The 21,111-nt window shown below is 40.8% G+C and overlaps 1 protein-coding gene across 6 annotated transcripts in view; it reads left to right on the top strand.

Moving 5' to 3' along the window:
• LOC103726557 (Alstrom syndrome protein 1 homolog) overlaps positions 1-21,111 on the top strand; it is a 153,491-nt gene that overhangs the window by 40,360 nt on the left and 92,020 nt on the right. For all 6 annotated transcript variants that reach the window (XM_029559180.1, XM_029559182.1, XM_029559181.1 and 3 more), the window contains 3 exons: positions 908-6,307; positions 8,494-8,627; positions 14,450-16,221. In XM_029559180.1, coding sequence (XP_029415040.1) covers positions 908-6,307; positions 8,494-8,627; positions 14,450-16,221 — 7,306 coding nt within the window. The remainder of the gene's footprint in view (positions 1-907; positions 6,308-8,493; positions 8,628-14,449; positions 16,222-21,111) is intronic.

A 21,111-nucleotide genomic window follows, 5' to 3' on the forward strand; every position in this document is an offset into this window, starting at 1 on the left:
ATTCAAACCCACTGCATGCATAGCATCCATCTGCTCCATAATGAATGGTCCCCATGGGTCTTGAGGGTCAGAAGAATCTTGAAGATAAACTGATGGTCCTTTGGTGTGCCATGGAGACTAAGGTCTTTTCTCTAACTGAGGGTCTTATGTCTCCTGCCACCACTCAGGGTGCAGAAACACGTTATTTGCTTGAAAGTAGGATGAAATCAAATCTCAGACCCAACATTTTCCCATTCCATTGAAAGTCCCCCACCCTATTTTCAGACCCACATACTAGTTTGTAAGTGTTATTTGTAAGTGTACTGTTATTTTTAAGCTATTGCTCTGTTGATTTTCAGTGTAGTTTGCTTTGTAGTTAATGTCTTCATGTACACATGTCTCCTTTGGTGATTATTTCCATTGAATTAATTTCTAAACATTTAAAGGCCCAAGGTAAAGATTCTTTCATTTACTTATTTATTATTTATTTATTTTTATGTGTAAAGAAAGGAAAATTTAAAGTTCAATATTTATTATTATTTGTGTGTTAGTGCACACATATGTTCTGGTGTGTAAGTAGAGGTCAGAGGACAATTAGGTAGAGTTAGTTCTCTTTCCACCTTTACATGGGTTCTGTGGATTGAGCTTTGTCAGGTTTATACTGCAAGCACTTTTCCTTCTGAGGCATCACTGCCCCAAGAAAGGAATTTTTTTTTTTTGGTCCTTTTGAGACAGGGTCTCCCTGTAGCCCCAGCTGTCCTGGAACTTGCTATGTAGACCAGGCTGGCCTTGAACTCACAGAGCTCTGCCTGCCTCTGCCTCCCAAGTGCTGGGATTAAAGGCGTGCACCACCACGCCCAGCCCAGAAAGGAATTTTTAATTGTAAAATTTGCATTTATATAATATTAGCAAATCATTTTGTTTTAAGGTGACACTTCTAAAGGAGGCATAGCTGCACTTACGCAATGCAAGTTGAAATCAGACACCACTGCCAGTCTTGGAGATTCACCCACTGGACCTCCCTCATCTTTGCCCCTTGAAGACTTACCTCAGTTGGCTGTACGTTCTCTTCAGGAGAACACTGTTGGTCACCATGCTTATGCTATCAACCAGAAAGCATTGACAGGTAGTCATCTCACTGAAGAGAGCCTGAAAGTCTCAGATATTCCTGAATCAGCTGACCAGAAGACTGGGATATTAGCAGTACCTTCTACTTCCTACTCATATAGGGAAAATCCCAGTATTTTGTCAGGTGGTCATCTAACAGGCCAGTCACTTACAGTTTCAGCTATTACTACAACCGACTTGAAGACTGGGGCAATAGCATTACCTTCTTCTTCATACTCACAGAATGAGAAGCCCGGTATTTTCTATCAGCAGGAATTGACAGACAGTTATCCAACTGAGGAGGTTCTCAAAGTTGTTTCTGGACCAGTTGACCAGAAGACTGGAATAACAATAACATCTTCCATTTCTCACTCACATAGAGAGAAGCCTGGCAGTTTCTATCAACAGGTTGCACCTGAAGGTCATTTATCTGAAGAGGCTCCCAAAACTTTAGCTCATCTTGGGCTAGCTGAGCAGAATATGGGGACTTCACCTGTAATCCCTACCTCCTTTTCACAAAGAGAGACGCCTACTATTTTATATCAAGAGGGCTTACAAGACGGTCCTCAAATTGCTCAGGCACTGACAGTTTTAACATTTCCTGGACAAGCTGACCAGAAGAGTGGTCTAGCAATGGTGTCATCTACTTCCTCCTCACAAAGAAATAAGCCTGGTATTCTCTACCAGCAGGCCATGCCAGGCAGTCATTTACCTAAAGAGAATGTGAAAGCGTCAGCTGCTCTTGGGCCAACTGATCAGAAAAGTGGCTTAGCAACAGTACTTTCTACTTCCTACTCACAGAGAGATAAGCCTGGTATTTTCTACCAACAGGCCTCAAAAGCAGGTGGTAATTTACCCGAAGACATTCTGAAAACTTCAGCTGACCAGAAGTTTGATGGTCCAGCTATAACCGCTACTACCTACTCATATAGGGAAGAATCTAGTATTTTTTACCAACAAGAATTGCCAGAGGGTCATTTAACTGACAAGACAATGCAAGGTTCAGCTCTTCCTGGACCAACTGACCAGAATGTAACTATACTGTCCTCTACTTCTCATTTACATGGAGAAAAGTCTCATACTTACCAGGCTTTGCCAGAAAATTACCTGAGTCATCAGACTTGGAAAGTGTCCTCTGTTCCTGGATCTGCTGACCAGATTGTTGGAGCACCAGGAATCCTTTCTACCTACTCGAATGGAATAAAGCCTGGTAGCTTTTCTCAAGAAGAGTGGCCAGACAGGCATCTTACTGAAGAGACTCAGAAAGCTTCAGCTTCTCCTGGGCTGGCTGACCAGAAGCCTGGGACACCAACAATACACTCTAGTTCTTACTCACAGGGAATGAAGCCTGGTATTTTCTGTCAACAGCTCTTGTCACATAGGCATCCAAGTAAAGAGTCTCTGGATGTTTCAGCCGTTTCTAGATCATCTGACCAAAAGACCTGGGCCCCAACAGTAACCTCTGCTTCCCAGCCACATAGAGAAACAGCTAAGGTTTTCTACCAGCAGACATTATCAGACAGTCATCTAACTGAAGAGGCATTGCCAGTTCCTGTTGTTCCTAGCCGAAGTAGCCAGAAGACTTCTTTACCTTCAGAATCATCTGGTTCTTCCTCTCACAGAGAGCCCATTGTTTCCCCCAAACAAACCCTGCCAAGCACTCATCTACCTGAAGATGCTGTGAAAGTTTCAGCTGATTCTGGATCAGCTGACCAGAATGCTAATAGTCCAACAATGTCTTCTAGTTCCTATTCCCACAAAAAGAAACCTAGTATTTATCAACAAGAGTTGCCAGGTAGTCATGTACCTACAGGGACTTGGAAAATTGCATTTGTTCCTGAATCAACTGCCCAGAAGCCTGGGATGTCCCACCTGTATAGTGAGAAGCCCATTGTTTTCTTTCAGCAAGAGTTGCCAGATAGTTATCCAGTAGAAAAACCTACAAAAGCCTTATTTGTCCCAGGACCAGCTGACCAGCTATCTGGGGTGCCAACTTTAACCACTGCTTCCTACTCATGTGAAGAAAAGCCCAGTATTTCCTATCAGCAGAAGTTTCCAGATAGCCATCTAACTGAAAATATGCTGAAAGTCTCAGGTGCACCTGGACCAGCAGATCAAAAGACAGGGACATCAAAAGTATCCTCTACTTCCTATTCACGAAGAGAGAGGCCTGGTATTTTCTATGAACAGGCCCTACCAGATGGCCCTGTATCTGAGGAAGCTCTGAAAGCTTCCACTGCTTCTAGGCCAGCTGACCAAAGCATTACTATACCGTCTATAACCTCTACCTTCTCACAAAGAGAGAAACCTGGTGGTTTTTACCAACAGGCCATGCCAGGTGTTCATTTACCTGGGGTGTCTCTCAAAGCTTCAGCTGCTCCTGAACCAGCAGACCAGAATACTGGGACATTAGCAATATCTTCAGGTCCCCACCCACTTGGAGAGGAGTCCATTATTTTCTACCAGTCTCGTTTACTAGGTAGCCCACTCTCTGCAGAGAATTTCACAGTGCCACTTGTTTCTGGAGCAACTGAACAGAAGACTGATACACCAACAGGCGTATCAATTGGATACCCAGGTTCCCACCCAGTTGGAGAGAAGCACATTATTTTCTACCAGCAGGCCTTGCCAGATAGTCATCTACCTAAAGAGACTTTGAATGTCTTAACTTCTCCTGGACCTGTGGACCTGAAGACTGGGGAACCAACGATATATTCCACCTCCTATCCCTTTGGAGAAAAGCCCATTATTCTGTACCAGCAGGCCTTGCCAGAGGCTCAGCTAACTAAAGAGGGTCACAAAGTTTCAGTTGTTTCTGGGCCAGTGGACCAGAAGACTGGGATACCTCTCATCACCTCTTCTTCATGCCCAAATCTAGAGAACGTGATCGATTCTTACCAACAAGAGTTGCCAGATGGTCATCTAACTGAAAACACTAAGAAAGTTTCAGTTGTTCCTGGACCAACTGACCAGAAGACTGGGATACCAACAGTACCCCCTACTTCCTCATGTATAGTGAGGCCTAGTGCTTCTTACCAGCAAGAGTTGCCAGATCTCAGTGAAAAAGCTTTGAAAGCTTTAGGTGTTGTCAGACCTGCTCAACAGAAAACTGGAATACAAATATTGTCTTCTACTCCTTATTCACATAAAGGGAGGCCTAGTATTTCTTTTCAGCAAGAGTTACCAGATCTTACTAAAGAAGCTTTGCAAGTGCTAGGTGTTCCTGGAGTTTCTAAGCAGAAGACTGAGGTATACATAGTACCCTCTGTCCCTTACTCACATGAGGAGAAGCCCATCATCTCTTACCAGCAGGAGTTACCAGATCTTACTGAAGAAGCTTTGAAAACAGGAGAGGTTCCTGGGTCTACTGATGGGAAGACTCGGATACAAATAGTTTCCTCTGGCCTCTACTTGAGTAGAGAGAAGCCCGATGGTTTTCATCAGCAGGAATTGCCAAATTTTGGTGAGGAAGCTTTAGGTGTTTTTGTTCATCCTGGACCAGTTGTCCAGAAGGTTGGAATACCAGTAGAACCTTTAAGTTACTACTCACAGAGAGAGCCCAGTGCTTTCTCCCCGCAGGAGTTGCCAGCCAGCCATCTTACCGAAGAGGCTCTGAATGTGCCAGCTCTTTCTGTACTAGGAACGCAGAAACCTGGGGCACCATCAGGGCCTTCGAGTTCCTACTTCCATAGAGAGAAGCTCAATGATTTTTATCAACGGGCCTTGCCATATCATCATCCAACTGAAGGTTCTTTGAAAGCTTCAACTGTTCCTGGACTATATGACCAGAATAGGAGACCTACAGTACCATCTGGTTCCTGTTCATTCAAGGAGAAAGTCAAGATTTCAACTGCAGATCTGCTCCATGACCAGAAGACTAAGTTGCCAACTGCTGCCCATAGTTCCTACTTAAATAGAGAGAAGCCTGTGATTTCAACTGTGATTAGACCAGATGACCAGAAGACTCCATTACTGACAGTTTTTCATGGTTCTTATCCTCAAAGAATAAAGCCTGTTATTTTCTTTCAAAAACAGTTGCCAGGTAGAGATCAAAGTGAAGATACTTTAAAGATTTCAACTGACTCTGAACCAACTGATGTGAACACAGAGACACCAGTACTTCTCTCCGGTTCTTATTCACACACAGAGAAAGCGGATACATTTTATCCACAGGAATTGCCAGATAGACATCTAACTGAAGATGCTCCGAAGGGCTCAAGTGGTCTTGGACAAGTTGATCAGATTGCCTGGGTACCAACAGTTTCTCTTGGTATTTACTCACATGATGAGAAGCACCAACTTGTCTCAGAACATGCCCAGAGGCCGATAGATAATTTGAATTCTCCGGACTCTTTTCTCAGACCAAACAATATGCCTTTAAATTCTCAGATTGATGATGCAGTTATCATAAGTAAGCCAGAATCTTCAACCATTGGAGATGTTGGTTATGAGGAAATCCGGGATGCAGATAATAGTTCCAAAACTCTTAAAGAAATTCGCACTCTCTTAATGGAGGCAGAAAACATAGCACTGAAAGGGTGCAACTTCCCTGCTCCCTTGGTCCTCTTCAGAGATGTTAGCGATGTTTCATTTATACAGTCTAAGAAGGTAGTTTGCTTCAAAGAGCCCTCCACAACTGATGTTTGTAATCAGAGAGATCCAGTTACAGAGGAATGCCCACGCATGCAGAAGGATATTGGCACACAGACGAATTTGAAATACCAGAGAGGTATTGAAAACTGGGAGTTTATTAGTTCAACTACAATTAGAAGTCCTCTACAGGAAGCAGAAGACACAGCCAGAGTGGCATTTGATGAAACGTTTAGGCAATACGAAGCTGCCAGGTCTGCTATGAGGTCTGAACCTGAAGGTTACAGTGCAGCCATTGGGAATAAAATTGTCATTCCTATGATGACCATCATAAAAAGTGACTCGAACAGTGATATAAGTGATGGTTGCTGCTCACGGGACAGTAACTTACCAGAGTCTTTGGAATCAGCTTCTGATATTTTTCTAAACTCTTTTCCATATACTTCACCCAAGACAAGCATGACAGACAGCCGAGATGAGGAGGGGTTGTCAGAGAACGAGGACAGCTGTGGTAGCATAGATTCACTGGCCGCACATGTGAAGTACCTTCTGCAATGTGAATCCTCACTGAATCAGGCCAAACAAATACTTAGAAATGCAGAGGAAGAGGAATGCCGGGTCCAAGCACAAGGTTAAGTACTGATTGTCATACAGGCAGTGTTTAAGCTTACAAACATTTCAGTTTAACTGTTTAAATAGAGATGTTTGGAACTAAATATATTTTCTTAGAAAACTGCCATAATAATAATAATAAATTTTTATTATTATTTTGGTCTGAGACAGGGTCTCCCCATAGCCCCAGCTGACCTGGAACCCATTATGTAGACCAGGCTGGTCTTGAACTTACAGAGATCTGCTTGCCTCTGTCTCCCAAGTGCCGAGATTAAAGGCGTGTGCCATCAAGCCCAGCTGAAATGATTATATTTTTTGTTAACAATCTGGCAAACAAAATTTTACAATAATGTAGCTAAGTTACAGTACTAATTGTGCTAATCTGACTTTATGGTCTTTGGAGAAGTGAATTCTCATGTTAGGATGAATGTACCTTGGGCTTCCTTATGACCCCTTCCCCCTCATTGTAATATCCTTATTTTGAGGACAAGAAAACCTTCAGTTTACTCTGCTCTAATTTGGTATTCTAAAACTACATATGTTTTCTCTTTTTATTTATTTACTAAACATAATCTTTTTGGGGGGGGCGTCTTTTTGAGACAGGGTCTCCCTGTAGCCCCAGCTTTCCTGGAACTCACTGTGTAGACCAGGCTGGCCTTGAACTCACAGAGATCCGCTTGCCTCTGCCTCCTGGAGTGCTGGGATTAAAGGCGTATACCACCATGCCCGGCTTTCATTTTTTTATTTTTAAATATTTTAATTTTTATGTGTGTGAGTATTTTGCCTACATGAATGTGTACCTGTGTCATGCAGTACCCACAGAAGTCAGAAGAGGGCATTGGATTGCCCTGGAACTGGAGTTATGGATGGTTGTTAGCTATCATTTGGGTGCTTAGGAATTGAACCCAGATTCTCTTTCAGAGCAGCCATTGCTCATAACCCCTCAGCCATCCCCACCCCCTGCTTTTTTTTTTTTTTTTTGAGACAGTGTCTCCCTGTAGTCCCAGGCTGGCCTGGAATTCACTATGTAGATCAGATTGGCTTCACAGTTTTGTGGAGATCCACCTGCTTCTACTCTCAAGTGCTGGGATTAAAGACATGCGCCACCATTATTTATTTTTTATATGTTACGGGTGTTTTGCCTATATGCATGCATGTAAGTGCACCTGTGTAGTGCAGAGCCAGTGGAAGCCAGAAAAAGGTGTCAGATCCCCTGGAACTGGAGTTAAGGATGGTTGTTAGCTGCCCTGTGGGTGCTGGGAATCAAACCCAGGTCCTCTGCAAAAAGCAGCCAGTGCTCTTAACTGCTGAGCCATTTCTCCAACCACTCTCTTTTTATTTTTAAATGAAATTCTTGGAGCTGATCTTAGATATAAGGGGCAAAATACTTACCAAGGTATTTCACACTAAAATTTGTGTTAGAAGGTTAAAAGAGAATATTTACTAACTTTGAGGGGGGGGGTCTTTTTGAGTTAGGGTCTTCCTGCAGCTCCAGCTGGCCTGAAACACACTATGTAGACCAGGCTAGCCTTAAACTCAACAGAGATCTGCCTGCCCCTGCCTTTCGAGTGCTGGGATTAAAGGTGTGCACCACCATGCCCAGCTCTAATAGTAAATTTTTATAAAGGAGAAGTAACTGTCTTTAACACATGGGAAATACATTTTGAGTAGTGATTTATAAGCAGTTCATGACTGCCTTGGAATCTTGAAGTTAACTACCTATACATTTTGATTCTATAAAAATCTCCCTATTTTGTTTATTAATTTGAAATTTTAAGTGTTATAGAAGTGTTAGTAACTGTAGCAAGTGCTCAAAGGGAAAATAAAAAAAGACTTGATTAGAAGAATGATTAAGCTAAAATGATTTAAGTACTGTATTTAGTGTCCTCTTTGGAGAAGTACTTGTAGATGTTGATTTAAAGAAACTTTTAGACCTTTTAGACTTTTAGACCTTTTGTGGTAGCACATACCTATAATCTGGAAGCTGAGGCACAAGGATCGTGAGTTTAAGGCTACCCTGGGTTACATAGAAACACCCCATTTTGGAGGGTGGGGAAACTTTTGAATGAAATGACCTCAAGAACTGATGGGTCACATAATTGAGAGCACATGCTGTGTTGTGATGGGCATTAAAAGTGCAGATACTTATGATTTATCAGTTTTGCAGTGGATTTAATTGGAGATGTTTCTATGATTTCTTTGCAGCCTGGAATCTGAAGTTTAATTTAGGACATGACTATGGATACTCCATTTCAGAATTAAATGAAGATGACAGGAAGAAAGTAGAAGAAATCAAGGCAAAGTTGTTTGGTCATGAGAGAGCAGCCCATGTGTCCGAGGTATAAAAGAAACCTAGGAGGAAAACCTGAAACTATGAAAGGAAGGAGGGGTTAGAAATTTGATCTCTTACTTGGGCGTTGATGACTCCTTCTAAGTTGCTGATAATCCTGTGGTAAAGTAGGAATTTTAATTCTTTGCAAATTAAAATTGAAAGATTAGATCCTGTAAGTTTTTTGTTTTTTTTTCATCTTTGTTTTATGTGTATGAGTGTATTGCCTGCATGTATGTGAGTGCACCTGTCTCTTGCAATGCTGCAGAGGTCAGAAGAGAGCTTCGGATTCCCCTGGAACTGGAGTAAGGACGATTCGTAGCCGCTATGTGGGTGCTGGGAATTGAACCCACGTCTTCTGCAAGAGTAGTCAGTGCTCTTAACTGCTGATCCATCTCTCCTCCCCTAGATCCTGTACATTTTAATTCCAAGGTTATCATGTTAGAAAAATAAGAATTGAACCAGACGTGGCAGTGCATGCCTTTAGTCCCAGCACTTGGGAGGCAGAGGTAGGTAGAACTCTGTGACTTCAAGGCCAGCCTGGTCTACATAGGGAGTTCCAGACCAGCTGGGCCTACAGGGGACCCTGGTCTCAAAAAGACTGAAAAAAAAAAAGAAAAATAAGAATTGAATTGCTTGTTTTACTAATGTATTTTTAGAATTGAGAGATTAAACATCCCATTATTTTCCTTAAAGTTGACTTTTTGAAATCAGATGAAAATCTAGTTAGTTTCTGAAGTATATATTCTGTTTAAGAATAGTTAAAATAGTTTAATGCAAAATGGCTTTCTTTGGGGGTCTGGAGAGATGGCTCAGCAGTTAAATACAGTTGCTATTCTTTCAGAAGACCTGGGTTCAATTCCAGCACCCACATGGTGGCTCACAGTTGTCTGTAATTCTAGTTCCAGGGGACCCGACACCCTCTTCTGGGTGGTGCACTTACATGCAAGCAAACACTCACACACATAAAGCAAAAATAATAAAGTATTTTTTAGGAAAGGTGATTATTTTCCTTCTCTAGCAAACAATTTCATGTATAGAAGCACTTATAGCCGGGCATGGTGGCACATGCCTTTAGTCCCAGCACTCAGGAGGCAGAGGCAGAGGCAGATGGATCTCTGTGAGTTCAAGACCAGCCTGGTCTACATAGTGAGTTCCAGGCCAGCTGGAGCTACAGGGAGACCCTGTTTCAAAAAGACCAAAAAAAAAAAAAAAAAGAAGCACTTATATAGAGAAGTAAAACTATTTCCTGCATATTTATAGTTGAGCTTGAGAAACAGAACATTAACAAATGGCGTTGAACTAGGCATGGTGTTGTATACCTGTAATCCCAGTACTTGAGACCGATATCAGAGGATTACAAGTTAAAGGCCAGCCTAGGATTTTTATTTATTTATTTATTTATTTGTTTGTTTGTTTAATTTTTTAAACATTTTATTTATTTTTATTTTATGTGTATGCGTGTATTGCCTGCATGTAGGTAAATGTAGGTAAATGTAGCTAAATGCACCCGTGTCCTGCAGTGCCTGTGGAAGACAGAAGAGGCTGTCGGATCTCCTGGGACTGGAGTTATGGACAGTTGTTAGCTGCCATGTGGGTGCTGGGATTTAAACCCAGGTCTTCTGTAAGAACAACCAGTGTTCTTAACTGCTGAGCCATCTCTCTACCCCCCAGCCTAGGATTTTTAACAAGACCTCCTGTGTTAAAAACAAAAAACAAGGCAAACTAAAGCAACAAAATCCCCAAACAAATGCCATTAAAGTGTCTGTCCTTCCCCAGTCTGTCTTATCCTGATGTGTTGAGCTCCCTATTCTTCAGTATGCTTTAGAACTTTTCATAAAGTCTGCATGATGTATTTCATTCTTTGAGTGAGTAATGTCCCATTTTGTACATATACCATGTTTTCTTTATCCACCATTCTTTATTGGGCACTTAGTTTGATACCATATCTTGGCCATTAACAGTAGCTTAAAAAAAAACACTCTTAGCAATAAAGCTTGTTAAAAGTAGCTGGACAGAGTGCTTTGAAAGCTGTAAGAGTTTTTTGTTTTTTTTTTTTATTTTTTGGGGGAGTGGGGTGGGGTAGGGGAGGTGCCTGTGGAGGTCAGAGGACAGCTTGCAAGAGTTGGTTCTCTTGTTCTACCCTGTGGGTCTAGGAATTAAACTCAAGTCATGAGGCTGGGTGCCAAGTGCCATTACCTGCTGAGCCAGCTTGCCAGCACCCCCGAAACTGAGAAGTTTTAAAGTGGGAAGGTTATAAAATGTTTGTTATGAAAGCTTGAAAGATGTTATAGGGGGAAGTAGACTGTGGGCGTTTAAAAAGTTGTACAGGGGCTGGACAGAGGGCTCAGTAGTTAAAGCACATGTTGCTTCTCCAGTGGACCCAAGTTTGGTTCCCAGCACCTACATGGGGGTTAACAGCCTTCTGTAAGTTCAGTTCTGGGTGATCCGACGTCCTCTTCTGTCCTCTGTGGGTATGCATGGGTGTATTTACATACATGCAGGTAAAATGCTCATACATTTCAAATCAAAATAAAATTTAAAAATCTTCAAAAATTGTATAATACAGATTGTTATGAGGGAGGAAGAAAACGTTTTTGAATAAATGTAATCATTTCCAGTTTTAAAGCTGGAAGAAGTCTGTGTTTCTTGGGGTATTGATATATTAAGAGGTGCCGGGATAATAAGCCGTGATTAAAGATGTCATTGAGTGAATTTAATTGATCTTGTTTTGTTTTTAAAATCAAATTCTATTTTTGTAATAGTTTCTCTATTGAGAATTTCATGCACAAGCACTGTAATGACGGCGTTTCCACTTGTCCTCCCCCTCCAACTCCTCCCATGTGTCTCCCCAACCTTCCTCAGTCTTTGTGACTCTTCTTTTTTGTTGTACACACACACAACCTGCTGAGTCCAGTGTTGGTTAGTGTTGGTCATACGTACATATATTTATGGCTGATCGTTTGGGATTGGATAACCTATAAGGGGGCTTGTTCCTGTGGAAAACTAATCCTTCCCTCAGAAGCCATTGATTGCCTATAGGTCTTCATCTGAAAGTAGGGCCTTGTGAACTTTTCCCCATCTATGTTAGTGTATCAGCTGTTGTCATAATGCAGGTCTTGTTTAGGCAACCATATTGTTGAGATTTCATCTTAATATTGTATGCAGTTGTAGGAAACAGAATGGAAAGTGTGTCCTGCATCCAGTTTCCTCAGTGATTATCCCTTGAGAAAGCTGTACTGGTCTATCCCTGTGCTGATTCTGTCTCTAATACAGTTAAGATACTGAAGACTGATGATGTTTCACAGAGCTATCTAATACTGTCCTATCATAGCTACATCCATGCCTCTCCCCTCCCCTCTCTCCTCCTCTGTAACTCTTGTTAACCCCCGATCTTGTCCCCATTTCTGTATTTTATAATTTTAAGAATGCCACGAAAATGAAGTCATATGGTATGCAGCCTTTTGTATTGGCTTCTTTTTTTCTTTCAGAATAACTGAATTATTCAGAATTGACAACAGTTCTTTAGAGACTCACCTAGGTTGTCACATTTATCAATAGGTTTTTTTCCTTTGTGTTGCTGTGGATGTCCACAGTCTGTTTATGTTTTCCTATGAAGAACATTCTGATGTTTTTAAAATGTTTTGCCTTCACAAACAAAATTGCTGTAAACATTTGTGTTAGTCTGTGATGGAATCACTTTTTTCTTCCCTGTGGTGTGAGTACCCAGGAGTGCAGTTTGGGTGATCCACTTGTGCCACATCCTCAGCAGCATTTGATGCTGTCATTTTATTTTAGCACTTTTGATAGATTTGTAGTTGACACCTCATTGTGGTTTTAAACTCTATTTTCCTAATGATTTTTGATGATGAACATTCTTTTCATTTCCTTATTTCTTATCTATTGACATGTGTGTCCCTTTTGTTTTTCAGTGTTTAGTCCTGGGTGTGTGATCAAATCTAGATATGACACAGCTGAGGTAGTACTCCGTCACTGAACAACATCTACAGTCCCAGTGCTGAGTTTTGAGTTCTTTATATAGTTAGTTGAAGTCTTTTTTGGAGGGAGAGAAGCAGAGGGGCACATTGTTCTTACTGATGGGAATGAAAGTCCACACTCAAATGGTCTCCACTGAGTCAATGGGGATGAAAGTAAGTTTCATGCTCTTGCTGGGTCTTCTCTCAGAGCATGCTGGCTAGGTGTTAGGGTGCCTTAGAACAGTTTTTCCAGGAGATAGGTGTGCTAATAGGGCTACAAGTTTTCTTTTCTTTTTTGTTTCATTGCTTTTTTTTTTGTTTTCCTGTTGGTTGGAACAGAGCAGATATTATCTTTCTGTCTTGCAATTTTGTACCTTTACTGATATTGTGCCTACTGATCAAGCCTTTTGTTAGGGTTTTTGTGCCTGTTGTTTCTGAGTTGCTGGCCTTTCAGCTCCAGCTCTGAGTGTGTGATCCAGTCATTCCAGGGGTCTCACTGGGATATCATTTCCCAAGTTCCAAGATCTTTAGCTACTCCACCTTTTTATATCTTTCAGGTTCCTCTTGCATGTGTGTCACATATAATGGCCAGGGGATTTACTTGTATTAGGATTACGGAAACATATATACTCATCATCCAAAAAACTATTACTACTACTACTACTATTATTATTATCATTATTATTATTGAAAAAGTCTTGCTATGTTGCCCAGGCTGGCAACCAACTCATTATATAGCTCAAGCTAACCTGGAACTGGTGATCCCTCCTGCCTCTACCTCCTGAGTCTTGAGTTTTAAATATAGGCATTGGCCACTGTGGACTGGCTGACTTTTACTTTCCTCTTCCTTCTCCTGCCCTCTTCTCCCTTCCTCTCATGCTTAGAGCAAATGGCCTTGCACATGCTAGACTGCTGCTCTACCCAGAGTTTACTCGCTCATCCTTCTACCTTTTTTTCCCAATGCAACCCAGGGCCTTATGTATGCTAGGCAAACACTCTGTCTAAGCCACATCTTCAACTAAAACATTTCTGTATGAAATTAAATGCACTATATCATAAAGTAGAATGCTGTGTTATAATTTTTTTTTTAATAGGTAAAGCAAAATCCCCCTTTGGGATTGATTCTGTGCTCAGGAGGTACTAGTTTTTTTGTTTTGATTGTTTGTTTGTTTGCCTACTTTTGGTGGTAAAAATAACAGTTGTATGTCAGATCTCTGTAACAAAGAGCCAGAAGGAAGCCCAAATGAGTTTGAAGCAGCTCAAATAAGGTAGAATTTCACTTTTCTTTTATACTGTAGTCCAGGATAAGAAAGTGAGTTGCCCCCTGACCTAACCTGGCCAGCAGCTGCACTGTCCTCATGCTTGGCTTCCATGGTTGTTACATGCTTCACCATTTTCAGGTGCAAGAGTAGTCCTGGTGGTAATGGCAGTGGTGGCAGACACTATGGGGGTGAAGAACTGAGTTAAGGATAAGAAGCAGAAGTTGCACTTAAACTTTGGCTCATATCCCATTGGCTAAACCTAGTCATACAATCACAGCTAGTTGCAAAAGAAACTGGAAAATTTTATCATATAAACAACAAAAGTTGGGGTGCAGTTCTCTATTATTGAAAGGGAAAAGGTGGGGATACATACTGGAAGGACAGTAGTATGCTAGTGGACAATTTTAAGTTTTCTGAGTGATCTGAGTTGTTATGAGCTTTTTATCCTATAAAGTCTCATTTTCCTGCTGTGTCTTTGACCTGTTTTATAGATGAATGAGGTGACTGTCATGGTCATTTTTAGCCTGGATATAAAATTGATTAGTATGTCACTACTGGAGTACTTTAAGTAAGAGCCCATTTATATCTTCTAGGATTTACAGAGTCCATGGGGAATAGGATGTGTGCCCAAAGCCGTATGTGGTCACATTATCATTGAGAGCCATGAAAAAGGATGTTTCAGGACTCTTACTGCTGAACAACCACACCTGCATGGCCACCCTTGTGTTTTGAGATCTGCTGACCCTTCAGAAGTGATTAGAGGACGACGGAGCCCATCATCATGGAGAACCAGGCATATCAACATTTCCAAATCACTAGACCAGAGCAACCCCCGTTTTAAAGTTTGGGATTCCTTGCAGTTACAAAGTCACCCCCCATTTCAACAACTTACACCCGAGGACTTCAAAATTAGCAAGGGTGTTGGAGTGTCATTCAATGCCAATTTTGATCCTCGGCTGTCAGAATTAGTAGAGCCTACTTGTATGCCATCTGAAGAAATGGATTTTCCTTCTTCTACACAAACATCACCCCCAGAACCCATGAAACAGTTTACTACCTCCATCACTTTGTCTTCTCACCAACATCCTGACTGCATTTCAGATACCTCTGTTTTTAAGGTTGGTGTTACTGAAGGTAGCCAGTGTACTGGACCATCTGGGTGGGTGTGTAAGTCTCATAAACCCGAAGAGCAGATTTCTCCTAAAGATCTTACACAGAAAACCCCTTCCCCTTCATCACTTAAAAGACATAGTCATTCACCAGTGACTATTTTAGCAGAAGGTGATAGGCAAAGGCACAAATTACCTGTTGATTCTGAGCATTCTCATCAAAAAGGAAAACTCTTAGAAAGATCATATTTTAAAGCCAGTCATTCAGACCCTAGTGTCAGTACAAATTATAGCAATTTCAAGGGAGTTCAATTTTCTCATAAAGATATTCTCATTATTCTGGACAAACTGAGTTCCACATCAGAAGTAAAAGAGAAGAATGTAGCTTTAACTCCTGATCTTTCTTCTTGCATTTTTCTTGAACAACAAGAGCTCTTTGAACAAAGCCACACCCCACATACAGATCATCATGTGAGAAAATACCGTTCTCCCTCTTGTCCAGACATCGCTTCTTGTATTTTTCTTGAGCAACAAGAACTCTTTGAACAAAGCAAAGCCCCACATACAGATCATACGATGAGAGAAGACCATGCTCTCTTGCCTCAGTGCCACGATTATATAGTTTCAGACCTTCCTTCTGTTTTTCTTGAACAGCAGCAGTACAAATCCCAAGATGTAGATGACCACATGAGAAATCTTTCTCAAGGTCAGTGTTCTGTAGTAGAAAAGATTGAGTGTATTCCTAAATCACACTTTTCTAATCTGATAAATGTTGAAGCCAAGTTCAGTAATATGATCTCCCAGTCAGCCCCTGACCACTGTACATCTGCATCTACTCCACCTTCAAATAGAAAAGCGATTTCATGTGTTCATATAACTCTGTGTCCCAAGACTCCTTCCAAGTTGGATAGTGGAACAGATGAAAGATTTCACTCACTGGATCCTGCTTCTAAAACAAGGATTAATAGTGAGTTTAATTGTGATCTACAAACTATATCTTCAAGATCATTGGAACCAACCTCCAAATTATTGACCTGTAAACCTGTAGCACAGGATCAAGAATTTTTAGGTTTTCAAGGACCTAAATCTCCACTGGACTTGGAAGTTGTACAGTCTTCTCTTCCAGCTAGTAAGACTGTCACTCAGGACTTGAAAACCATACCTCCTCAGAATAGCCAGATGGTAATCTCAAGGCAAACACAAGTGAACATTTCAGATTTGGAAGGACCACAGGGGACTCCAGTGTCTGCAGATGGGTAAGTCACTGTGATAACAGACAAGCTAATGAAATTTGTAACAAAGGGCTTAAAATGAGTAAGCAAATGGAAAGTCTTTGGGAAAAAGCAGTATGATTTCTTTTATAGGTGGTTGAATCTAGTCTGCTAGAAGTCTTTCAAGAGGTAGGTAAATAGTAAAAATATAAAGGCAATACATATTTACAAAGGACTTTTGGCAAGATTTGACTTCAGGTACAGGCAGTTGATTACTTTGAAAAGAACTGGTCATCCAATGGTACAGTTTGCTAACTACTTTTATGTTGAAGATATACTGAAGATTTCCTTTGGGAGCTTGCACCATAAATTGGGGGGTGAGATTTATTTTGGTCATAGTTTGAGAGGATTTAGCCAATGGTTGCTTTCAAGTGTTTTGGCAACATGTATCTTTAGGAGTGTGTGGTAGAGGAGCTTCTTTATCTCATGGTAGATAAGAAGTAGAATGGAGCCATGTTAGGAAAGGGACAAGACACGATGCAGCCCCAAGGAACTAGGCCCCACTGTCTACAGTTCCACTACCTCCAGTAGTCTATTCATGTTTTGAAACTATCAGTGGGTTAAACCATTCTTACACCAGAGCCATCATGATCTAACTGGCTCTGGAAATACCCTTAGACACACTGAGAGGTGCTCTTTACTAATCTAGTTGGGGTTTTTTTTTTTTTTTTTGGTCTTTTTGAGACAGGGTCTCCCTGTAGCCCCATCTAGTCATTTTTTAAATCTAATCATGTTTTCAATCAATATTAGCTATCACATGTCTCTTTACATGTTCTTTGTGTATATATCTTCCCTCCCTTTCACTCTAGCTCATGATTTTCCTCATATATTTAGTATTTTAAAGAAGAGAAAAAAAGGAAAGCAATACAGAAAACCACCCCATAACCTTGGAGTGGAGAGTCGTAGCAAATAAGCACTTGAGCCAGGTGGCTAAAGTCAATCCCAGCAGTAATGCTTATCATTATAATCTTCCCTTGGTATGAGGCCTCCCTTACCTTGTGTTGCATGAGTGGAAACTAAATATATGGACTAAATACTTAGATCTTATTCATCACAATATTAGTTCTTTGTTTAATTTAGTTTTATTTTCATGGGTAAAGAAAATTACTTGTGCGTTAGTGTTCTCACCTTATGGTTGAGAAGGTAGCATACCCTAGTGGAAAGCCCGAGGCTTGGAAGGGAGGAAGGCAGTATTTACTCAGCTGCTTCTTGTGGCAGTCCCAGGCATGAGGGATCTTCATACACTCATTTATTCTTTATGACAATCTGATTCCCTGATTGACTGGGGAACTGAGATACAGAATTTGCTCCCTGTGCCAAGTGATGCTGCTGGAAGGAGAATGAGCTCAAAAACAGTCTGTTTAAAGAAAGCAAGAGTTCATTTCCCTACATAGTGCTGTCTTACAGATTCTTGAACACCACTTGAACACCACTTTCACCCACAGTCTTGGGCAAATCATTTAATATCTGTGGCTCTCATATGTAAGAAGTTGTAGAAGGAAAGGGTTGGAAAGCTAAAAGATCTGTTAGGAAGCTGAAGTGATGAACTGGATTGGTGCAAAAACCCCATGGTGTCAATTTGAGTATTATGTTATAACAGGCTATGGAGATGATGCTGATTGTTTTGAAAGCTGTTTAGAAATTCAAAGCATGGATAAATTGTGTGCACTATTCATTAAACCTTTCACGGTCTAAATGCTAGCTTTTTGGGGCTGAATTCTTTTAAAATGAGATAAAGCTATGAATGAGAGAAAAATAGATGATTTTAAGTATGAACTAGTGATGCTGTTTGTGAGAATGCGGTAAATGCCAAGCATCATAGTTAGTGCTTCTGTTGTTTATACTTTAACTACAATCTCATAGGCAGAGATCATTAACTCAATTTCTAGATGGTTGTTGTTGTTGTTTGTTTGTTTTTGTTTTTTTTTTTTAAAGACAGGGTCTCACTATGTAGCTCTAGCTGGTCTGGAACTGACTTTGTAGACCAGGCTGGCTTGGAACTCACAAAGATCCTCCTGCCTGTGATTCCCAAGTGCTGAGATTATAGCCTGCATTACCAAACCCAACCAGTTTCTCGATTTTAAAACCTTGAAACATAGAGAATTTTTGTGGTCTGGAGAGATAGGTAGCTCAGTTGGAAAAGTGCTTGCTTTGTAAGCATGAGGACGTGAGTTCAGTTTCCAGTACCCATGTAAAACAGCCAGGTGTTGTGCTGGATGTTTGTATTCTCAGCACTGGGGCTACAGAGACAGCTCCCTGGGGCTCACTGACTAACTAGCCTAACATCTTGTATTAGCCTAACTCAGTGAGAGGGGCTAGGAGCAGTGACATCCAGGAACAGCTGAGCAAACCTGGTGCTTACATCTGGGTTTTTAAAGTCTCCATAAAAAGGAGAGCTCTTCAGAGAAATGGTTGATTCCAGCTTCAGCGGGAGGCAGTGGCAAAAGTGAGGTCATTCTTAGTAACTGGAACAACTTGAGCAAGAAAATAATACTAGTAGCACTAGATTTTGCCCAAAGCATGAAAGAGGTATTGATGATGATGAGCCTCTACTGATGTAAACAACCAACCAGAGAAATAAGTAATGGAAGAGGAACAATAGCATTTCCTTATAGAGAAATAATTTAAGGAAGGAGAGGCTTCTGTTGGTTTGTGGCTCAGGGGGTACAGTCTTATAATAGGGAAGGCACAGTGACTAAAAGAGCTGGTTCCATGCATGGCTTGAGGAGCTTTTGAGGGGGCTTGTTACATCAGCAGGCAGGAAGGAGAGAGGCTCGGGCTGGAAGTAGGACTGCCTGTGCCATTGCCTGCTCCTCAGCATCCCCCACCTCCAGCTAGGCACTCTCTCCTAAAGAATCTACAACCTTCCAAACCAGTGGCTATCAGCTAGTGACTTAATGTTCAAACCATGAACCTGTGGGTGGCATTTTTACATCCGAATCATATGATTCTCCTTATCAATGTCTTGAAGACATCCTTTGTCGCTGACTGTGGTTACCCTGGCAGAAGTAAGATGGCTGATACCACTCTTCACCCTAAGAGGATCTGAAGAGAAATTAATTACTCACACAGAACTTTCAGATCTGGGTGGATTTAAGCAGGTCTGGGGTAGCTTAAGCAAAGAAAAAAAAAAAGTGGATTGGGTTTAATAGTAGCTAGAGCTTGGGACTGGGAAACAAAGTCCCATTCAGAAAGTACTTGACCTTTTCACTAGTCTGCCCAGTCAAGGGACCAAAGGGGAGTAAGAGGGTAAGTCTTAAAAAGAAATTTGTGGGAAAAACAAAAAAAAACAAAAAGAAATTTGTGAACAAACAGCAGAAATGGAGGCAAACTCTTTGCTATAGCGGTCTTACGGGGATTTCTGTCTGCATTCTTCATTCATGGTAGCCTTTATTGCTAGATAGAATTTGCCTAAAAACATTTTCTTAAGTATGTTCATCGGAAATATTCACTTGGGGTTTTCTTTTCCAGTATTACTGAGTGGACTATTCATAAATGAATATGTTGGTACTTTATGGGATTTTGGTAGAATTTAGCAGTAAAAGTGTTTTGCCTTGGGATTTTTATTATAGAGTTGACTTATTTAATGTGTATATCCAAATTTTTTTTTTGGTGTCAGTTTTGAAAAAGTGCTTTTCAGAAGCATCTTATTTTAAGTTGACATGGGTTGTTTTAGTAATGCTTTGTTGTTGCACTAGCCTTTTTATCTCTGATACTGGTCGTTCCTATTAAGAGTTTAAAATATGGGCTTTGCTGAGCCTTTTAAGTGTGCATTTTCTATTACATTAGTTTCTGTTTTTATCTTTTGTGTCTTCTCTTTTGCGTCCTAATTTGATCTTTTTAATACCTTTCTGAGGATACTTAATTTTAATGTATTCATTAATTTTTGTTAATTTTTAGGATTCTTTTCTAATACATTTATAGAGAGACTTTAGCTTTTTTTCTCATTTTTGTCCAAATGTTTATCATTTTGTTGTAATTTCATCTTTGTTCTATAGACTATGCTGATTTGTGTTTCTAACTTCATTGTATTCATGGAGATTATTCTGATTTCATTATAGTTAAAATGTTTAAAATCATTTTATGATATTGTAACTCTGTTAAGGTCAATGTGCAGTAGAAAGGAATGGGTATTCTGCTGTTGCTGCATGTGAGATAGAAGGCAGTTTGGTCTAGTTGGTCAGATATACTGTTGAAAAAAATATTTTTAAAGATTTTAATTTTAATTTCGCCTCTCACCCAGCCTTCCCCAGAGGGACCTGCAGCCTTTTACTAGAGTAACTGTACATTGGGGGAAAGGAAATAATCAGACTTTCTGCAGCCTATTGGATACTGATTCTGAGTTGACACTGATTCCAGGAGATCCTAAAAAGCATTGTGGCCCTCCAGTTAAAGTAGGGGCTTATGGAGGTCAAGTGATAATGGAGTTTCATCTGACGTCCGTCTGACGGTGGGTCTAGTCTGTACCCGAACATGTCATGTGGTTATTTCCCCAGTATCAGAATGTATAATTGGGATAGATAGACTTAGAAATTGGCAGACTCTCCACATTGGTTCCCTGACCTGTGGAGTGAGGGCTATTATGGTTGGAAAGGCCTAATGGAAACCACTGGAATTGCCTCTGCCAGGGAAAATAGTGAACCAAAAACAGTATTGCATCTCTGGAGGGATTGCAGAAGTCAGTGCTACCATCAAGGATTTGAAAGATGAAGGGGTGTTGATTCCCACCACATCTCCCTTTAACTCTCCTATTTGGCCTGTGCAGAAGACAGATGGGTCATGGAGAACAACAGTTGATATCAAAAACTCAATCAAGTAGTGACTCCAATTGTAGATGCTGTACCAGATGTAGTTTCCTTGCTCAAGCAAATTAAC

The sequence above is a fragment of the Nannospalax galili genome, unplaced genomic scaffold, assembly GCF_000622305.1.
Source record: "Nannospalax galili isolate Female #2095 unplaced genomic scaffold, S.galili_v1.0 scaffold889, whole genome shotgun sequence".
Lineage (NCBI taxonomy): Eukaryota > Metazoa > Chordata > Mammalia > Rodentia > Spalacidae > Nannospalax > Nannospalax galili.